General features: G+C 45.1%; 3 protein-coding genes across 3 annotated transcripts, besides 8 other annotated features; 1 reads left to right on the top strand and 2 right to left on the bottom strand.

Moving 5' to 3' along the window:
- Positions 1 to 4: 4 nt before the first annotated feature.
- On the top strand, positions 5 to 2,487 carry TSTA_008580 (reverse transcriptase, putative; the record flags this gene model as incomplete). The annotated part of the gene is made up of 3 exons (XM_002488698.1): positions 5 to 1,271; positions 1,388 to 2,362; positions 2,414 to 2,487. The coding sequence occupies exons 1-3, from the start codon at positions 14 to 16 to the stop codon at positions 2,485 to 2,487; spliced, it is 2,307 nt and encodes a 768-aa protein (XP_002488743.1). The 5' UTR covers positions 5 to 13.
- Positions 14 to 1,114: a mobile genetic element.
- Positions 1,105 to 2,139: a mobile genetic element.
- A 383-nt stretch (positions 2,488 to 2,870) lies between the features above and the next one.
- TSTA_008570 (uncharacterized protein) lies at positions 2,871 to 3,433 on the bottom strand (the record flags this gene model as incomplete). Its single annotated transcript, XM_002488697.1, has 2 exons — positions 2,871 to 3,288; positions 3,366 to 3,433. The coding sequence occupies 2 exons, from the start codon at positions 3,431 to 3,433 to the stop codon at positions 2,871 to 2,873; spliced, it is 486 nt and encodes a 161-aa protein (XP_002488742.1).
- Positions 3,434 to 6,241: 2,808 nt separating this feature from the next.
- Positions 6,242 to 6,262: a microsatellite.
- Positions 6,263 to 6,795: 533 nt separating this feature from the next.
- On the bottom strand, positions 6,796 to 11,225 carry TSTA_008560 (uncharacterized protein; the record flags this gene model as incomplete). Its single annotated transcript, XM_002488696.1, has 5 exons — positions 6,796 to 7,440; positions 7,493 to 9,049; positions 9,107 to 9,347; positions 9,418 to 10,306; positions 10,358 to 11,225. The coding sequence occupies 5 exons, from the start codon at positions 11,223 to 11,225 to the stop codon at positions 7,054 to 7,056; spliced, it is 3,942 nt and encodes a 1,313-aa protein (XP_002488741.1). The 3' UTR covers positions 6,796 to 7,053.
- Positions 9,748 to 9,771: a microsatellite.
- A 7,015-nt stretch (positions 11,226 to 18,240) lies between the features above and the next one.
- Positions 18,241 to 18,777: a mobile genetic element.
- A 1,808-nt stretch (positions 18,778 to 20,585) lies between these two features.
- Positions 20,586 to 20,747: a mobile genetic element.
- Positions 20,702 to 21,397: a mobile genetic element.
- Positions 21,398 to 21,614: 217 nt separating this feature from the next.
- Positions 21,615 to 21,687: part of a mobile genetic element that runs on past the window's edge.

Here is a 21,687-nt window from a genome sequence, read left to right as displayed (position 1 = left end):
TTATCAAACCCAAATGCTCAACACGCTCGGCAAGTTTCTCGAAGCAATTATTGCACGTCGCATCAGCTACGCCATGGAAAGTGAAGGATTGCTTCCTTCAAGCCACCTAGGTGGCCGTAAAGGAATATCCACGGATCATGCCATACAGATTATCCTCGATCGAATCCGTGGAGCCTGGGGACGTGGCCATGCCGTTGTATCCATGCTCCTATTGGACGTCAGCGGCGCCTACGACAATGCCCACCACCTACGATTACTACACAATATGAAGAAACGACGTCTAGGGCACTTTGTGTCGTGGGTGACCGCCTTTCTCACAAATCGAAGCACCAAGATACGGATCCCTGAGGGGATATCTGGCCAAATTCCTACACCAACAGGTATCCCACAGGGATCACCAATCTCACCGATCTTGTATCTGATTTACAACGCGGATTTGATCGAGGATTGCGCGAATTTGACTAACCACACAACGACAAGCGGATGGGTGGACGACGTGGCCCTGATGGCCACAGGCAATACAGAGTCAGAGACAATAAGAAAGCTTCAAAAAGCTAGCGAGATCGCGGATCAATGGGCGGTACGACACGTCTCGGTGTTTGACACTAAGAAATATCAACTAATTCACTTTGTGAACCCACGAAGCACGACCAATCCTGAATCGCAGCCAATCCAGCTTCGCGATAACGTTAAAATAAAGCCCAAGGAAGCTGTCAAATATCTCGGCATCTGGCTCGACACGAAGCTGTGCTTTGACACGCATCGTGATGAGGCCATCGCAAAGGCAGGCACCAGCTTGGAAGCCCTACGTGGCCTATCAGGATCCACGTGGGGGGTCGCATTAGGCTCTATGAGGAGGATCTATCAAGCAATTGTTATCCCACAGATGCTTTATGGCGCTGCGGCCTGGTTTCAACCAGGCCTCATGAGCCAGAGGCAAATCTCACAAACCATAAGCAAATTTGCAATCACCCAAAAGCGCGCGGCGTGCCTAATCAGTGGAGCTCTTCGTACAACGGCTGCGGAGGTCCTCAATATAGAGCTTCACTTAATGCCAATCCGATTGCAACTGGACCAACTCACAAAGGCTACAGCTATACGGATTCGTACAGGCCCTGCCTTTGCGATCCCTGACGGCCTAGCAATCGACGTACTGATGACGAACTCAAGCTCGGCGGATACACTCCCATGGAAGCTCATGCTTGGAAGAAGGGCGGATGCTTATTGGCTCCCCCGGGGACCTTGGCAGGGCGAAGGGAGAGCCGACTCGCGTACGTCCAGGCACCGTGGCATGAGCCTCCAAAGATTATGATCGATGAGCGAGAAAAGGCGATATCAGTGCATAACGACATCATACGTAAGAATGAGCATATTGCAATATACACAGACGGCAGTGGATATCAAGGCTATATTGGCACGTCCATGGTCATCCCGGCCTTTGGAAAACAACGAACAGAGTGTATTGGTACGGAAGGCACCTCAACCGTGTATGCAGCTGAGGCCTGCGGCATCAAATTTGCGCTAGAAACCGCGCTTCAGATCGCGGATCAGAATATACAAACCAAGAAGCTAGTTATCTTCTCAGATAGCCAAGCTGCGCTCAGAACCCTCATGAATCCGCGTATGGTCTCTGGCCAAACGTACATTTATGACTGTATCGATTCACTAAGAAAGTGCATTGATGAGGATATCGACGTGACGCTGAGATGGATTCCAGGCCATGAGGGCATTCCCGGAAACGAAGCCGCAGACAGGGCTGCAAAACGTGCAGCTCTAATAGGTGCACGAAGGCAGATTGTGCCAGGAGATATCGGTAACTGGACCATACTCGCAGCAGCTGCAAAGCGCAGAATACGCCAATCAACCAAGGATGCCTGGGAGAAACAGTGGGACAAGCAAAAGGCAGGGAAACCTACCAAAAAACTTGTCACTCAGCCTTCCAAGCGCACACTCCAATATTGGACCTTTCTCCGCAAAGCAACATCGTCAATACTGATACAGCTGCGTACCGAACGAATCGGGCTGGCGCACTATCTGTGGCGAATCAACAGGCGAGAACAGCCATACTGCGCCTGCGGCCTATCTGGTCAATCAGTACGACATATCCTCATGGAATGCCCACTGTATGAGAATGAACGCGGTCTCATGTGGTCACGAATCAAGGGATTCCGACGCACAACAGATCTGCAAGCATTACTCAAGGAAAAAAAGGCCGCAATTGCAATCGCGCAGTTCATCATTGATACGCGAGTGCTTGATCAATTCCGTGAGGTAGATCCGGAAGCAGTTGGCACCTATGAAAGCACAGAAACAGCGGCTCAATTGGAGCCTGCAAATGACAAGGACACTGACGTGGGAACATGTACGAACGCGCACGTAGATGATGTGCGTTCTAGGTCGACGTTGTTGTCAGTAAGGACTAGGATTGATATGAATATGAGCTTTGGATCAAGCGATTCGGAACCAGCCAACGGGGATGCGACGTAGGGGACGTACGGTTCGGATTTGCGAAGGGTGAGATACGCGAATCTGTGGGTTGTGGGTTGTCGGTTGTTGAAACGTGAGACATTTGTACGATCTGTACGATACAGAGGTGCAGTTCGGAGGACTTAGAGGAATCTGGGGATTCGTACGGGCTGGGCGTACGCGCACTAGCCGATCAAGATGTTTGATTTATTTGGTTGTTTGACATGTTTGCATTCGCCGTTCTTGTTTCCTTAGCTTCCGTTCTTGTGGAGCGCCCCTATGGCGCACCACCCGTGGCTGGGCCTCGGACTTCTTGGTGCCTGCAGGCTTAGGCACACACCTGGATAGCGGCTCTTAGTCAGTGGCCAGCTATAGCGGGTATATCAATACTACTACTACTATTATCAAACCCAAAGCTCCTCCGGTCCCATTTCCGGCTTGCGTTGCGAATGTCGCTCTTCGTATCCAAGACAGTAGATCAGGAACCGTCGCTTTTGATGTGAATAGCCTTTGCAGTCTCCAACTTGTTCTCCTTGGAAAGTGTTCCTCGCCTCGCCAAGAAACTCATCAATCAATAAAAGTCCAGGTCGTGCATCCTTTCGGCAAATGGGGCACCTGATATAAATTTTATGGCTATCCGACAAAGGCTCAGCTGCGATTGTCTGTAGGAAAGTAGAGATATCGAAGCATTCCATATGTGTGCACAGTGACCCTCGAGCAGGAATATCGAATATTTGTGTAGTGAAGGGATCGCGCAGGTTGATCGAAATAAAGCGATCCACGATCATCAAGTCATTATCATCAACATTGCTTGATGATAGTCTAGCGAGAATTTATTAACGCGTTTTTTGAGCCGGCGATTTCCTAACCAATTTGCGAAAGCTTTTCGGAGTGTTCACCTGTAGGATTTCGACTGCAACAAAGTACCAAGTGTCTGCTGCGCGTTACAGTCTGCTGCGCAAGACATTTACTCTGACTTCATTGATGCTGTCGGATTAGTCAGTTTATTCCAGTCCAATCCTGAAGAGTGTTTTACTAGGATGAAAAGAAAGAAGTGACTAGCAAGATTGTATGTATTTCCTTTTCCCTCTCTCTCTGTATATCAGGTTTCAAAGCTGGGTTTTTATAGACGTCTTTGGCGTGGTGATTTGTGAGCTATCATGAGGGGTAAACATCGGGCTGAAATCTAGGTGGCTTAAGGTGCCTTTTAGACCTGTAAGATTGAACAGCCGATCTCCCTGCTTCGTTTGAAATCAGGATTATCTGACAGATGCCGCCTATGAGGTAAGTGTTGATATTTATAGGTGTTTTTTTGCATTTGGCGAGTGATGAATCTCTTTGTTATTGATGTGTATATGTATATAATATCAGGCCATTGACTTTCAGCCTGTGACCACGAAGAAATTGATTCCATGTTTTTGCTTTTTAGGTACTTGATGTAGCGGAGACGAAATGACATTCCAATCCGATAATAACGGGATGAAACCTCCATGATTCGGTCGCCTCACGAAGATTGGTCTCTAACGCAGTACTTCATCTGGTATTGTGTGTACGGGAATCCCCAGGTGTTGAGTATCAACACCGGAATATTAGCTATTCCGGTTCCCTGGGGATATCCCCTTTACCTGCATGTAATTATCCTTCTCCTCCCTTTTTGGGGAGCAGTCATAATATTCAAATAACATCAATATTATCAGGCTCATGGGCTCTTTGGAATAGCCTTACTGCGTAATCCTGTGCTTCGTGTTATCAGGACGTAGCTAAACCAACAGGTATTTTGAACTCCCAGGTGAATGAAAATTTATTGGGCAGCAGTCTCTGTGGAATAACTGAGAACCCCACGAAGAATTTTAACATCTGGAGGCTCTGGTTTGGGGATATGTTGAACTTGCAGCGGTGTCTCAAGATAAGGGTGTAGGACTTGGGCGCGTATCAGCGGATAGATGATGAATGGAGCACTGGTAGGCTGGGCTGGTAATGGTAAAGGAACAGATGGAACTGGCTGAGGGTGTCCTTGAGGGTGTGATGGACACTGGTCTTGTCCCTAGTACTAGGTGAAGGCTGTGTTGCCGAATATGGCAAGTGAACTAGTGAAGTATAAGCAGGTATCATGTGAGCACTTATAACAGGAGAGAAATATTGAGGATTTGGAACAGTTGACACCTGGATACCATTAGAGTCAGGTGAATAAGATTGCTGTATCTGTGACGGTGCCAATCTGCTTGGTTTGAGTACGCTATTCTAGCTAACTATCTCGTACAAGAGGTGCTTGTCGACAGGTAATATTAAGCATAAAGGGGAAAAAGGAAGAAATGAAGTAAAGGTCTGGTTCTCGCTTCTCATGTAAATCTCTGTGCAAGGCGCCTTTCCCTATCCAGTTCTGACGTCTGATGTTGATATCACTTCCCAATAAGGCGCGGATAGGGTTACACGGCTCCTAGCCCTATCCGTGAACTGAGACGGGAACGCAGAGCCATGCCCAGCCGTCACATATCTGGATATTAGGATGTAGCATCTGATTTGGCAGCGCAGTAATCACTGGTATAGGACTTTATGACATGACTTATAATGAGAAGGTGGTGGAGGAAAGCGACCAGAAAACTATGGTAGGTGTAAATACTATTGATGAATCTGAACATGCTGAAAGCCACTAGTAGACAAAGCATTATTCTGATGGAGAATATGTTGTTATTAGCACAACATGTTGACTGGCATGTGGTGCTATGTTTGAAGGCACGTGATGGTAAGATGACGAGTTTATTACAATAAGGAGGAGAATGAGTGTTAGGATGAGGACTCAAATGTTGTTAATAAGGAACACTCATAGATGTGTGATGCTATGTATTATTCTGCTAGAATAGCATGTTTGGACTTGTCATTGGCATTGGCAGTGTTGACATATGAAATCTTCACATGTGCAGCCTCCTATTTGATATTTGTGAAATATATTTGTAAGATCTCTATGAAAGATCTTTATCTTTGTTATGTTTGCATATACTGGTAGCAGGATCCCAAGTATGAACAGTTTGGGAATCCCTAGAAATACATCCTGTTCTAACAAGCAAGCATTCCAATATCATATTATAGATCATTGGAGAATGTACCCGGGAATTGAACTCATTCCTCGTCAAAGCACATATAAGAAAGCCATTTTTGTGGTATGGAAGACAGAAGAACACAGGTAACTTAATACATACAATTTTGCTAGCCATTTCTTCTTTTCTGTAACAACCAACATGCCTGCCCAATCGTGTTGTTATAATAAGTTTGATGCGAGAACAGAGAGTGGTAAAAGTGTGGATACTTCAGCTGGCTATGGTTAATGTATTGCCACAAAACAACATGAGTGTCTCTTATATAGAATACATGCTGCGGAAGCAGGAGATAGGTTTCAGTACATTGACATTCCATACCCTACCTTGTATGCTCAACTATTGTGATCGTTCTTGAATCCATATATATACGTATCCCACGTAACGTTGTTACAGGCTGATCCCACCTAGTTATATTATTGATTGTGCTACACTTTCATCCAGGCAGACAATTATAGAACTAGTTACGAGAGCAACTTCTAAGCTAATAATTATGGCCTTGCAACTCTTGGCTGAGAGCACTGGCACGATCGCGTATGGTTTCATCTCCGTATGATTGAAAGTACGGCGGATAGTCAAGTATCGGCGCGGTATGGCAGATACCATATCCACTAACATGAAATGGCATGAACAGCAGTCGAATAATATTCGATATTTGTATCCGCCGTTGAAAGAACAGCGAATAGTAGTAGTAGTAGTAGTAGATTTGATATACCTGCTGTAGCTAGGCACGGTCTAAGAGCTGTCGGATTGCTGGGTTAGCTTCAGGCCAATCCTGGATAGTAAGTAGCTTACAAGGACGGGAAGAGAATAAAATGACTAGCAAGATTGTATGTATTGAGTTGCCTGTGTTCTTCTGCCTTCCATGCCACAAAAATGGCTTTCTTATATGTACTTTGGCACGAGGAATGAGTTCAATTCCCGGGTACATTCTCCAATGATCTACAATATGATATATCCTATATGACGTTTCACAAAAAGTGAGGCATAGTGTTCGGAGGCCTCTGATTAGCCGAAAATAGGGGAATGACTTGTCTCCAGGTTTGTTCAAATGTCCTTGTTTTCTTTGTGGTAGATCTCGCGATATCTAACAGAAACCATGAAGGCAGTGGGAACCATGAAAGCGGTGGAAACAATGGAATTAGTGAAAACAACAATGGAATCAATAGAAATACTGGAAACCATGGGAACCATAGCGCTGTTGGGACTTTTAGGACTATTCCGTGTAATACAGACTGAAAGTGCAATTACTGATAATGCCTACTAGGGTATGTCTAGTTTTGGCTCAATCCTATCTATTCTGTAGTACTTCGATCCAAGTTCTTTGCTTCGGTCAATCTAATCATCTCGACTACATCTAACACTCCACGTATCCGTTAAAGTAGAGTTTCCAATGACTTCGAGATAACATCCCAGCAAGTAACTTGAACAATTCCTTCCGTCCATTCCTAAATAGGCCATACAGGGTGTCGACTGAGGCTAGAGAGGAGGGCATTTATGCTGCATCCGCAGTTGACGCCTCTACCAGGTTGGATCGAATTTCAACCCGCCGATCCAATCGCTCTTCCACGAAATCCCCTTCCGTCCGCAGTTGAAAAACTTCGAGATGCGGATCCTTCTGGCCGATGCGATTGATTCGTCCAATCGCTTGCTGAACAGACGCCTCGTTGAAAAAACCCTCCAGTAAAACCATGTGGGATGCGCGCGTTACGTTGAAGCCTTCGGCAAAGACCCTAGCGGTGGCAACAAGCATAGTAGGGCTATCATATTCGTTACCCCGCGTGTAGTTATCTTCACTGAAATCTTCAACAAGTGACGATCTCCCAACAGTATGTCCATCTATGTACAAAACACGGTGCTCAGGGAACTTTTGACTTAACCACTATAGACGATACGTTAGCAATCAATATAGGCCAAATGACGAGCAGGCATACCCTGTGTATAGTATGAGCAACACAAACGTTTTGGGCAATGAAGATAATCTTCCGCGGCCCGTTGTGGTACGAGGTTTCCTTCCTCATGGTCTCTATCACATACTTGTGGATCCAACCGAGCTTCCAGCATTTATCCTCGTACTGCGGCAAGACGTCCATGATCTGGCGACGCCCTTCTTCCTTATTGTAGATCTCTTGCTGGGTGAGCGCAATGTCATCATCGTACAGCACAAGGAAAGGAAACGTTGCGAAGAGCCGGGTACGAAGTCCGCCCGACTTGTTCAATACCTGACGAATTGCCTTCTTTTCTCCGACTGGCTTCTCCGTGCTATTTATGTAATCTTTGACTTCGCGTTCGAATGTGGCTTTGGAGACTTCCATCGCGGCCTGTATCTCGGAAGACAGATGATTCCTTTGCCATAGAACCTGAGGCTCGATGCGCTTGATCTCAGTCAGTGTTCGACGCGTTACATTCAGCCTGCGCGCCGTTCCTTCATCGGGCCAAAGAGATGTGTGGCTACGAGCTATCATTGATGCCTGCAAAAAACGCTGTACACGGGCCTTGATATCCTGGAACTTCTTGTTCTTAGCTAGAGGCTCTGATAACTCCTTGCTGGTGTCTTTGCTAAACTTTTCGGCTATTGAGTCGAACGCCTTCTTATCTTCCAAAAGTTGCGCCTCACTGATGCCCTCTAAGCGGTCATCGGAATTCCAGTCCCTGGCTGCTACCTGAAATACTCCACAATAGCCGGCCAAGTCGCCCGGTGAGTTTTGAAGCATGGTTCCGGACAGCGCCCAAATATTCGGTGGAAAAGCGGTTTTGCGGAGATTCTTAAGCTCCCCGATAGTGCCACAACCACTGGTTTTAGCCTTGTGTGCCTCGTCTATATGGACGCTGCGGAACCTGCCATAGGGAATACAGTGGTAACCTCTTCTTCCAAAAAAGAATTGTAACCGGAATTTATGATCGACATGCTTTTTGAAGCACCTATCAGTGGTAATAATAAATATATTCTGCATTCTGCGGTTGTGTTTGGGAGGGTCAAAGTCTGGCTGGTCCCCCTGCTTGGGTTTGGTATCAAACCACTGTTTCCACTGTTTCTGTATGGCCGTGACGTTGAGAGGCTGGTGATCTCCGGGATTTTTGTGAATAAAGTCTTCAAGTCTAGGTATGGTAAATGGCTCCTTTCCCCCATTAACAGATATGCTGTTTTTGCATTTGATTCTGCTGTGTGCAGCGAGCGATATTGGACGATTGTCTTCGGGCATCGCGTCAGGGTCGACGAAGTAGTGAAATTCCTTGACCCAGTTATCGAGTAGTGACAGAGGCGCGAAAACAACAGTGGCACCCTTATTCGGATTGTAAACCTGGTAGGAAAGGCTACCTTTGATGCAGCAGCATTCGATAGGCCATCCTTTCTCAGATGGACAAGGACCATCAACAGTGTGTCCCAGAGGATGATGCCGTGGATCTCCGGTCTTCCATGCGTTTTTAACGTCCGCGTAATTGTTTGCGATCCAAAGTCCAAGCACGAAGTACATAAGAACAGTGAAAGTCTAGCGGAAGTGGTCAGTATTATTTAGGCTTCAGTGCTAAGGCTAGAAACGGTCTACCTTGCCAAGTCCCACCATATCGCCAAGGAAGCCACCACGTAGTGTACCTGTATCCTGAAGCAACATCCACATAGCACCGAATGCCTGGTATGGTCGTCCTCCATAGCGCAATCCCGGAATCGGAATACGATGGTCGATGTTCGCCACGTCGCTCCGCTGGAGTTTGAGAAACCGACAAAGGCGATTGATGTCATTTTCCGTTACTCGCTCGAGGATGACATTGCTATTCAGTTCAACGAGTCTAAACAGGGTTGTCCCATTGTGATTAGTAACAGAAATCTGAGGATTAGGGATATTTTAAACAAACATACTGTTTTTCGGCTTCACCGTAGTCTTCTTCATCTGAGAACCCATCTTCTGCCATTTCTTCATCCTGACCTTTGGGTAACAAGTTATTGTTTTTATCCTCGTCCTCATCTTGTAAGGCCACATCGCTTTCACGCCCGTTCTCATCTATATTGATATCCTTAGGGCTGGGGCGGTTCGGAGGACGTTCACCCTGGCTGGTATCACGTGGCCTACCGCTGACATTGCTCTCATCAGATCCGCCATTTACTTTAGGTTGTGTAGAGTCACTGCCGCCTAATCCATCGCTTTTTGCTCCTGGCTGAACGTCACTGTCAAAATCTCGCAGGGTGTTTTCATCATCATCATCATCATCATCAGCAAGTGTTTCCTGTGGTCTATTGTCAGAAAAATAGTCTTCGAGATTAAGATCTAAATCTTCTTCTCCCATTCCCGCCATATCTTCATCCTCTTTGCTTGATTCCGAAGATCGACTGTCATCGTCTATATCGGAAGGACTTTGAACAGAAGCCTCATCAGGATGGGCATTGTCACCTGGCATACCGACTGTGTCCTTATTATTCACCTTCGGATCTGCTGGGTCTGACTGGGAATCTCCACTGTCATTTTTTGTATTGGAAGTATTATCAGCAGTCATATCCATGACATTGCCATCGTTATTCGGCTTTGTCGTGCCCTCGTCTGTTTCGGTGGACGGTTCGGATCTTGAAAGTGTAGACGGCGGATCTTCCAAGACTGGCGCGGAATCTCGACCTCTATCTGCTTCATTGGGAGAACCTTCAATGGAAGCATGGATTTTGTTCCTCGTGAGATCGTCATTCTTGGTGGTCGGTTTAGATATGGGTGAGGGAGGATTCTGCGGCGTAATACTGACAGTTCGGAAGCGTCGTTCCACTAGACAATGTCAGTGAGGGAATGGAATCAATGAATAGTGATTAAGAATACCTGTAACCATCCCATTATCATCTTCAGAAAATAACTGGATATCGAAGCGTAGTAGCGGCCTTTCGGTAGGAGTCCACGTCATGGCTTCAAGCGAGAATTCGTCGCTTGACATGATCATCTTCTCCACTGCGGATTGGAGTGTGATACTGTCGAAGACCACGTGCTTGATCTGATGGCTGGTATAGCTTATCTCCATCCAATAATCATTTGTTGGGTAGCGGGCCAGAAACTGCTTTTTTAAACGGCCATAATCCAGCTGCCGACTATTCAGGAATTTTGGATCTTGTTGGGATGCTGTTAGTAAATACACACTAAGTGAAGCCAATTTATCCGGATGATCAGGTAGCTGGCAGAAGATTTTTGCATCGAGAGGGATCTTAATTCCGATATAGTCTTTGCTATTCTCGACCATTGTCAAGAAGGCGGTCTTGATGCTGTCTATAGTGTCTGTGTCTCTGGACCGGCTTTGGTTTCGTGATTTTTTACCCTGGTGTGGCGTTCTTTCACCGTCTTTGCTACTCGAGCTATCTTGGGATCGACTTCGCTTACGAGAACCCTTCTTCTTCCCATATCGAAGCCTATCGACGGCTCCGCCAAGGCAACTTTGAAAGAATTGATGCCATTGCTGAGGGGTTAAGTAATGGAGTTTGTCCCTGATTTCCTTCACTGTGGTGTTGTCGGCTGTCACCCGCATGTATCTGTCCACATATTCCTTGCTCACATAACACTTGGTTTTGGTTGTGCTTTGCTCGACAATTGGTCTAAGGACTTCCTTCAAGATGTCCCAATGGTCTCTAACGTCAGCCTCGCAGACATTGTGTTCCTTAGACGCAAATTCTTCGGCGCAGTCTTTCTTGGAGATCTTCATGGTGCCAACTGAGAACGGAATCCGATTGTCAATATTGAAAACGATAGCGAGGAATAGGTCGAAGATACTTACGGACAATGCAACTAAGGTAGGCCGGAGTATGTCGTGAAGCTGATAATGCTAACGGCAATCTTGTAAGGAGCAGAACCGCCTAAAAGTGTGGGAATAGTTGGGAGTGGCTAGAGGAGTGAAAAAGAGAAGAAGTGATAGGTATATTGGAGCGAAGGGATTGAGTGAAAAAGGAGGGGTAAACTTGGCTGGGTAGGTTTTCTCTTGCAAGTCAAACGCCAGACACCCTATTTATTTTGGTTTCTTGTCAGGAATATCCACTGAGAAATAAAAACGACGCGTCTTCTAGAGGATTGAAGCCTGTCAGCCCCAAGTTTCATCAGATGACATTCAAATAAACAAACAATACAAATGGAACGAGAAGAAATAGAAAGAACAATCACTTAGCCCATATCATAAACCAGTAATTCGCTGATATAGGATCGTTGAGAGTACTATATTATCGAAAAGAGAAGAATAGAAAGATAGAGAAAGTCTTATCAGGCATTGTGTCACCCGGCAAGCAATTAAGCAGATGGACTGCTTGACTTGTTGTATCAATCAAAGTTTGACTGAGATATTCCTGGCCCATAGTCATGCTAAAAAGAATGGGTTTATCAGGTAAGGCATCGAATCACCAAAGAAGCAAAGCAGGACGCACCACAAGCAACGAAGAATACCCATCTGTAGATCTAGGACATTGCCTGTCTGGAATGGAGTAAATGCATAGCTTCCCAGATCAAATGTGAGTAGTAAGTGAGTCCAACATAAATGAATCTATCTATAGATGTTAGTGACAGGCGATGCAAATACCTGAAAGCAACGCCAGGGAACCCATTTCGATGACATCATAGCTGATAGAAAAACCTGTAATGTAGTAAGTAGCTGCGAAGTGAAGCTTTCATGAGTACTCCCAAGTAATAAATAAATAAGGCCTTGAGAATAATATGGGAAGCTCAGCATATCGGGATAGTTAAGAGAGTGAGATCGGGGCTATCTTGATGTGATGGATCCAGGAATAAACCTAAAATTAGGCGATGGCGTTTCTGCCGAGTTGTGGGATTTCAACTATTTCTATTGGTTTTACCTGAATGGTTGGTTCTAATGGATTTGCATTATCTCACAGATACCAATGGACCTAAATCAAGCAGTAGTATATATACATAACGTATGCTACACGTTATTTTACATTGGCTTCAACAAATCTCTACATCTACTAGAAAACTCCCCTAGTACAGTGATGTTAAATCCTTTCGGCCATAATAATTCAACATAATATATATTTTCTCTTCAGGGCTCATCTTCACCCACCGCACTTGAGAGAACAACCGCAAACTCTGCATCTGCCACAGCTGTCGTCGCCGTCCAGTGGTTGATATGAATTAGTGGGCGTAGAAAATTTTGCAGCGTTTCGAGATATATGGAGCAGCAATGTTGTGGCCATCTATCTAGAAGAAACTATCGAAGCCAGGCAGGTATAGCGAGCGAATGAACAGTTCGTTCTGCCTGGACTATTGTTATATTAGACCAGACCCAGTGAGCTTATAATAGTACTGATAGGAACGGCTAAATCAAGTCAACCGGACGCATACTTAGTGCTAGTGAATGTAGTAGGAGCGTTGAACGTGTTTAAACTAGTGAAAACGATGCAATCCATGGAAATTGTAATATTGTTGAATTCGTTAGACCAGTTCGGCGCAATGCAGGCGTAAATGAGAAGTATAATGTGGGGCAGGTAAGTTGAGCTACGGAGTACTCCTTGATCCTATCTATTTTGTATCATATTTCCATCCAGAGTGTTGACCGGGGGGATCAAGTGCATTTATGCTACATCCCACCGTCGATATCTCTGCTAGCCTGGGTCGAACTGCATTCTGCTGCATGAGTCGCCCCTTCCGTCCGTAGTTGGAACACGTTGGGCTGCGGATCCTTCTGGCCAATGTGGTTGATTCGCCCAATCATTTACTGAACGACGATGGGAGATTTTCTTTTAGCCCCTATTCAGTGGATCCTTCTCTTAAGTATGGGGCTCGCTCTGATTGGTTGGTAAATATGATCTGTCTGATTGGCTAGATTAGCTTAGCTAATCTAGCAGGTGCCCCACCTTTGTTTGTTGTGTCGGAACCAAATTACCACTTCACCACAAAGAGGATCTCCTTAATGGGGCTTTTTGGTAATGGTTTGTATTCCAGCGCAGATGTTCCGTATCTGTGTATTGGAATCTTTTGGTACTAGTCCGAACAGGGTTAGGCTCTGATAGGAGCGTACAATCTGGGTGAGGAATAATTGACTCTGTTTTGCACATCTTCTAAAATCCTCCTCTAGCTACACATCTTGATCCTCTTTATATACAAAACGTCGTGGCAAAATATCACGGATTTACGGAATAACAAACAATACTGACTCCCAAATGTATCTTGGGTTTGGTGCTCGTGTTCTCATGGATATGTTGCTTTTCCGAGGATTCGCAGATTAGTAAGGACATCCAGAATGGGATTAGCGTATCAAGTGTCATGTGGCTGCTCATTTTCCCTTCCAGCAGTTGAGGGGCGGGTTGTTTCACCTGATTCGGGATCTGGATTATCATCTGTCGGCTCCGCGGCAGAAGTCGGTGCAGTGGCAGGTCGTTTTAGTTCTTCTTCCAGCCCCTCGATAATATTACCATGTTCATCGATTATAGATCAATGGGGCATGCAAATTTTATTGTCCTGCACCTTTCATAAGTGGGTGTCTTGCGAACTTTTGGTTCTTCTGGAGCTGCCTTTTCCTGGAAACTGATAGTAAAAGGGCATGCGGCACACAGAATATGAAGTGATATACCTTTGATTTCTTGGAAGCTGTCTTTCTTGCTGTCGCAAGAGCAGTCTCCCGCAACAGTGCTGATATTTGATTTCCCATATTTGCCATCTTGTTTTCAGACGATGTTTGTTATTTTGATTTAAGATGGAATGTTTGGCGAGGTGTGAAGTCTGCTTTCTAGGGGAAGTTTGAGGATGTTAAAACACATCGATGTGAGATGTGAAGATGATGACCACGATAGGAATGAAAATCATGAATATTGTGTCGTCGAGACGCTGGAGAAGCCGAGTTTTGTGTTGTTTATCCTGGCAAGCTGGACAGAAATGCTGGAAGAGACGATCAGAAATGTTGTCTTGCATCTAAGATCACACAAATTTGATAGACAGTGGAAGATAGAAAGGACACAATGATTCTCTCTCCTCCTGTTGGAATCTAGAACCATTCTGCTGGGTTGAAAATATAACGCGCCCCAGATCATCTGCTGAGCTCGCTGTTCCTTAGCCACGCGATCTGGATTTACTACAGGCTCTAGAGGCGCCGGAACTGTAAAAAAAATTGGTGATGTGGTTGAACATGTCGTCTCCATGCTTCATGCAATATTAATTGATCTGGTGTGCAGTTTTGTTGTGATGTTTCCCGAGGCGTCGGTATTGCCGGCAGCCCATTTTCAGGATTGTATTTTATCACCCACAATTGTAATCCCTGAGGTAATTTTGAACTGATAAATGTTCTCTATGAGAAGAGGCTATTTGCTCAGTTATATACTGATCAGCCTTGTGTTCGTAGTGCAGGATTTTTTTGAGATTTGTTAGTAAAAAGTGATTTTTTTCGGGGATTTAAATGTACATTAAGGCTTGAAACTTAGAAAAGAGCATAAAAACCTATTGAGAATCAGCCAAGGAATAAAACGACACCTTTTACAATGCATATAATAATCTGGTGGGTGAGTAATGGCTGCCGCAAGTAACATCAATATTTGTTGATTTGTTAGCATACGAGGCAATACAGCCGCACAGTAGTATCGCGCGCATGTTACCTTGCGCTGAGACCAGTTAAAAGCATGACTATTGTCATCCTCCCCTTGATTCAGATTGGCATTGAACAATTCGAATGATGTATATCACGTCTGGGTGGCCGTCTGTTATTCCTGAAGAAAGATAACAAGAAAACTGGTCTGATGGTGGATATCAAGAAGGAGGCGTACACGCATCTTCTGCTAAGCCCTGAGTTAGCAGCGAATCCGCAGATACGATGTATTTTTGAAGAACCCATAATCAATCAACACATTACCGCTGTTTTTATTGACGATGCGGATCTCGTCCATCACTGGGGCGATGGTTTCCGGCCTAAATATGCGCAGATTGGTAGGCTTCGTACTATATTAGGCCCTCGCGTTCTCTAGTTCGCCTGCTCCACAACACTTGACCCTCAGGGCGTAAATTGATCCCCATATCGAACCACATGAAATCTGCAAGGCGGTTGTCTTCTTCGATCCCAAAGGGAACTGATCCCAGCGCTCGATTGTGTGGTGGAATATCTCCAGATTCACGCGCAATTTTAATATACCGAACAGGTTTGTCACCGTATCGTGGTCCCATACACCCAGGAGACACACGAAATGGATAAGGCATACGTCATGTCTGAAACTCGAAAACCAGGAACCGAATCAACCATCAGGATTGTATTTGCAACAGAGGCCCTTGACATTGGTGTTAATTTGCCTGATATACGACGGTCTGTGTTTTATGGCCTTCCAAGGAATCTTCTGCCAGCATCTCTGAACTTCAGCACGGTGGACGCGCGTTTTGAGATCATCATGAGGGTAAAATTATACTTTTAGTTGATGCATGGACAATTGGTAACCGAGATGATGCTTCCAAACGTACAGAGGTGGCTATTGGATCATCTCAACTTGGCGAAGAGCCTGAAGAAGATATAGAAAAGGAACCGGAGGAAGATCAGCCAATTTCCAAGTCTGATACTGAAGAGCCAGAGCGTCAAGCTAAATTACCTCAACTCCGGTATAGTTTTTGCAACCACCTACTGTGTATGCGACACGTTCTTATGAAGCATTTTGAGGAACCATCCGAGCATTGGTCCGCCGTGAACCCTCAGCGGTGCTGTAGTCATTGCAATACTGCCTCTCGCCTCGATAATTATATCGAGAGTACCAAATACTACACATATAAAGAACGTGGATCTCGCCTGACCAAGGTACAGAAAGCTATTATGGCTGATACTAAGGACTGGGCTACCATACAAGCAAAAAATCTTCTTGAAGACTTTATATATGTGCCTACTGCACTTCCTGAGTCATTATATGAGCCAATTGCTCGACTCACTACACTCACATTTCACTTGAGACCAACTGAAAGGCACTGTGGAATCATGGTATTATTAGGATAGCCACGGAGAGCAGTTATATGTCACTATTACACAGAGTCATCAAAAGCATCAATCATCTAATCAATCCGCACCAATGCAGGCAGCAACTCAATCGACAATACTGCCACCTTCAACGCCGAGTCAAAACGATTCCCAATTAATTAACCCTTTATGATACACCATCTCAATCACTTTATACACCATTGCCAGAGTTTTCAGCATCATCTCAAGCCACACAGATGGATATTGATCCACCAACACTATCCACACCAATGCCGTTGCCAACAAGCGTTAAACGAAGACAATCTCTCCAGGAACTCTCCGGGAATATACGAACCCGTGCAACCACGACTTTCAAAGACCCTGCACAGCCTTTTCAATCGAAAGGTTCAAGAGTAATACATAAGAACCATTGCGTATCTTATCTATATTTAAACTATCCTATATCCTATCGTCATTGTCAATGCCAATCGCGTCCGGATCAGTAGTGAAGTCATCTATGGTAGCAATTGGTTCTTCAAGTGCGGGGTCCCAACAGCAGCTGCGATTAGATCTTTAGGGATAAAATCTGCATCCCTACCGCTGTTCATGTGCTGCAGTGATCCAAGTTCTTGCGATCTTGTGGCCAGTCGGTAGATCTCCAGTATGGTTTGTTTAGGTGTGTGCTTGGAACTAACAAATCGACTCGAGAGATAACCGATTTGGTTCTGCAGCTCAATGCGGTTCTCTGGAACAAATCCTCAAGACTCTGCGTTGAGGTCCGCGACTAGTCATAATCCGCTTCATCTCTAGGTTTAGAAACTCATTCAATTGGTCAATCTCATACCAACTATCGTTAGCACCCCGGATGTTCACCAGACTGTTGGCAAGAATTGCATCTAGAAGTTCAGGTGATGCAGCATTTGTCGGATTGCTGAGTTAACTTCAGGCCAATTCTGAATAGTAGCTTACAAGGACGGGAAAAGAATAAAATGACTAGCAAGATTGTATGTATTGAGTTACCTGTGTTCTTCTGCCTTCCATACCACAAAAATGGCTTTCTTATATGTGCTTTGGCACGAGGAATGAGCTCAATTCCCGGGTACGTTCTCCAATGATCTACAATATGATATATCCTATATGACGTTTCACGAAAAGTGAGGCATAGTGTTCGGAGGCCTCTGATTAGCCGAAAATAGGGGAATGACTTGTCTCCAGGTTTGTTCAAATGTCCCTCTTTTCTTCGTGGTAGATCCCGCGATATTTTAACAGCATTGGCCCGGTAAGCCAGGTCATATATAATGACAAAATGCCATATTTGACCTTGTTTCCACCAAAGAAAAGAAGTGCGAAGCGAGGGTAAAGCCGGCGGATATGGCCAACATCTCTATATAGAATTGCTTGTTTGAACGTATAGTAGGTTTCCATATATTGGATAAACCGTTTATGGCCGCTATAAACATAATCGATAGTATCTCCGTCGTATCTGCTGCCAACTCGATACCAACTAGATCAGCATACTAAAGCTACGGCTATCAGGATCAGCACAGGCCCAAACTTTGCTATTCCGAACGGCATGATCAATAAACGTACGGACGATGAACTCAAGCTCGGTAGTTGCACTCCAATGGAGGCTCATGCTTGGAAGAAGGGCGGATGCTTATTAGGACCCCCAGGAACTCCGGCAGGATACGTCTGGGAGAGCCGATATGCGTACGTCCAGGAGTCTTGGCGTGAGCCTCCAAGAATTATAATCGATGAGCGAGGGCAGGCAGTATCAGTCCACAACAATATTATCCACAAGAACGAGTACATAGCAATCTATTCAGACGGCAGCGGCTATCAAGGCTGTATTGGAGCCTGTATGGTTATCCCCACGTTTGGAAAGTAAAGAACGGAGTGTATTGGCACGGAAAGCACATCAACTGTGTATGCAGCAGAGACCTGCGGTGTCAAATTTGCCCTAGAAACAGTGCTCCAGCTTGCGGAGCAGAACGTAGGAACCAAACCGCCAGTTATCTTCTCAGATAGCCAGGTCGTGCTTAAAGCGCGCCAGAATCCACGCATGGTGTCAGGTCAAGCGTACCTTCGCGACTGTATACGATTGCTAAGAGAATGCATGGAAGAAAACATTGACGTGATGCTACGGTGGCTTCCAGACCACGAGGGAGTTCCTGGGAATGAAGCTGCAGATAGAGCTGCCAAACGTGCAGCTCTAATGGGGGCTCGGCGTCAAATCGTACCTGGACATATCAGCCAGCATTGGATTCTGCTCGCGGCGGCTGCGAAGCGCAGAATCCGTCAATCAACCAAGGACGCATGGGAGAGGTCGTGGGATCAGCAAAAGGCTAGCAAGCTACTAAAAAGCTGATTAACAAACCTTCTAAACGCACACTTCAGTATTGGATGTTTCTTCGGAAAACGTCGTCGATCCTGATTCAGCTCCATACAAAGCGAATAGGCCTGGCCCACTATCTCTGGAGAATCAACAAGCGAGAACACCCGTACTGCGCGTGCGGGCTACCTGGCCAATCCGTGAAGCATATCCTCATGGAATGCCCACTGTACACAGATAAACGTGCGCTTATGTAGACGCGAATCAAAGGATTCCGCCGTACGATTGATTTGCAAAACTTGCTCAGCGAAAAGACGGCTGCGGTCCCAATCGCACAGTTTATCATTGATACGCGAGTGTTAGATCAATTCCGTGGGGCGGATCCGGAAGCAATGGGCACGTACTCAAGCGCAGAAACAGCGGCTCAATCAGGGCTTGTAAATGACAAGGACACTGACGTGGGAACACGTACGAATGCACACGAAGATGACGTGCGCTCCAGGTCAGCCTCGTTGTCAGTAATGACCAATATTGACACGAACACGAGCCTTGGATCGAGGGATTCGGAGCCAGCCAACGGGAATGCTACGTAGGGAACATAAGGGTCGGATTTGCGAAGGATGAGATTCGTGGGTTCTATGGGATTGTCGGAATGTGAGAAAACCGTACAGTTTGTATGTTATGAGAGTGCGAAGATGTGTGGGTGGTAAGATATGAGGATATGTGGTTTTGAAGCGAATTGGTTATTTGTTATTTGTTTGATATGTTTGCATTCGTTAGTCTTGTTTCCTTAGCTCGTCAATCTCAGCTACCACTGGCTGATTTGATACGTTAAACATCGTATTTTGTTCAGTTTGAAGAGGAAAAATGATAAATGGAAATAATTAGTCACAATATAGAATGAATGATGGTCTGTTGGAACTGATCTGACCGTAATCCCGACAAGTGATATGTAGATACTACACCGCGCTCAGACCATAGATTGGATGAAGATACTGATTAGGTCTAGGGTCCTGTATCCCCTGGTCTGGGGGCTAGTGTAGCGCTAGTGTACGCTAAGGGATCCAATATATCTAATTGGCTGAACTGACATCACCGCCCTGGTTGCCAATTTACTTCGGTGATTGTGGTCTCATACAAATTACGAGAAGAAAAGATCAAACACCAAAAACCTCAATATTGAATATAAAATATAGATTTGAAGCTATTTACATATCCTAAAGAGTATCAAATATAGAGTTAACGTGTATGGAAGTCCTGGAAGCACGATTTTCCGGATCCCGGTCGACAAAGTGGCAGGTCGCAGGCTTGACAAATAAACTTCGTGAACCCTATCCCTCCCCCTTTTTGGCGTTTGGGATTCTTATATTGACACCAAATACAGCGTTTTTGAACGTTCAAATAACTTCGTACGCAGATATGTGGTAAGGAATTATTCAATCGTAGTTCCGGTAGTTGTAGGTCCTCCGTCTTGCGCTTCCTTGAGTTCATCTGATATCCCGTACGTAGGGGTCTAAAGGTTTAAAGGATAACAGCTGTTTGCAAAGCCGCCTTCGGAATTTCACCTGAGAATATGAAGCTATTCCCAACTCTTTACAACGTAAAAAATGTAGTTTCCAGGCGTTGATAACACCAGCATCTAAACACCAGCTCCATAAAGGCCACCATGAGCGAAAGGTCTTTGTATGAGTCTCATACTCAGCTCGGTGCTGATTGGCTATATCCAACCCTCCCATATAATAATTGTAATCGTCAATAAAACGTGGAATCAGCATATTTTTGACTGCTTGATCCCCAAATTCCCGATGTACTAAAGGATCTATAATGTTTCACGTACAACTCTCCAACGCCGACTTGCCGGTATCCAATATCGAGGTGAAAAGCGCGCCAATAGTCATATATTGACTGAATATGAGGAGGAATCTCTTCTAAATGGATTCTTGACCTTGATAAACGTGGATTACCTCCCCGGCCATCTCTCGTACAAGATATGGCGGATCTGTTTCTTTCCCAGCATGGCAATAAACATGTCAGTGAAAGATGGGTCTATCGATTTGTTGACAGACATCCGGAAGTCAAACTACGGTTTTCACGAAGATATAACTACGAGAGAGCAAAATGTGAGGATGTTAAGATAATCCAAGAGCATTTTGACCGCGTACGAGACGTTATACAAGAATATGGAATCTTATCTGAAGATATATATAATTTTGATGAGACTGGCTTCGCTATGGGCCTCTGTGCTTCTGCAAAGGTTATTACGGGCAGCGATCGATATGGAAGACCTTATTTACTACAACCTGGCAATCGCGAGTGGGTTACAGCAATTGAAGCAGTTAATTCCACTGGATGGGCTTTGCCCTCATACGTTATCTTCAAAGCAACATCCTTTTATCAACAAGGCTGGTTTGAGACTCTTCCACAAGATTGGAGAATTGATATTAGTAAAAATGGCTGGACAACAGATGAGATTGGAATACGATGGCTTCAAAAACACTTTATTCCTCATACGACAAGCCGTACGAAGGGGAGATATCGGATGCTTATTCTTGATGGCCATGGAAGCCATTTAACACCTCAATTTGATCAAATATGCACTGAAAATAATATTATACCTGTTGGTTTATAGGTGCAATCGAGATTCCTGGCACCGACGCGAACCAAGGAGAGGTCACGTGAAGGTACACGTGACCTCGTCAAGCAAGGACTATATAGACCGCGTCGGGGCCTCATTAAGAGAAGAGAACAGACGATTGAATACATTTGACCATAGTACTTGGAGTACCACCTGAAGCGCGTGTACGGACGTACGTACATTGTTTTATTGGCTTTATAAGCCAACCACAATACCAGTGTGTATGCCACCTCATTCCTCGCATCTCTTACAGCCTCTTGATGTGAGTTGTTTTGCTGTTC

Source organism: Talaromyces stipitatus, genomic scaffold, assembly GCF_000003125.1.
Source record: "Talaromyces stipitatus ATCC 10500 scf_1105507295589 genomic scaffold, whole genome shotgun sequence".
Taxonomy (NCBI): domain Eukaryota; kingdom Fungi; phylum Ascomycota; class Eurotiomycetes; order Eurotiales; family Trichocomaceae; genus Talaromyces; species Talaromyces stipitatus.
Note: the sequence above shows the minus strand (reverse complement) of the source record. Positions and strands in the feature narration are given on the sequence as shown.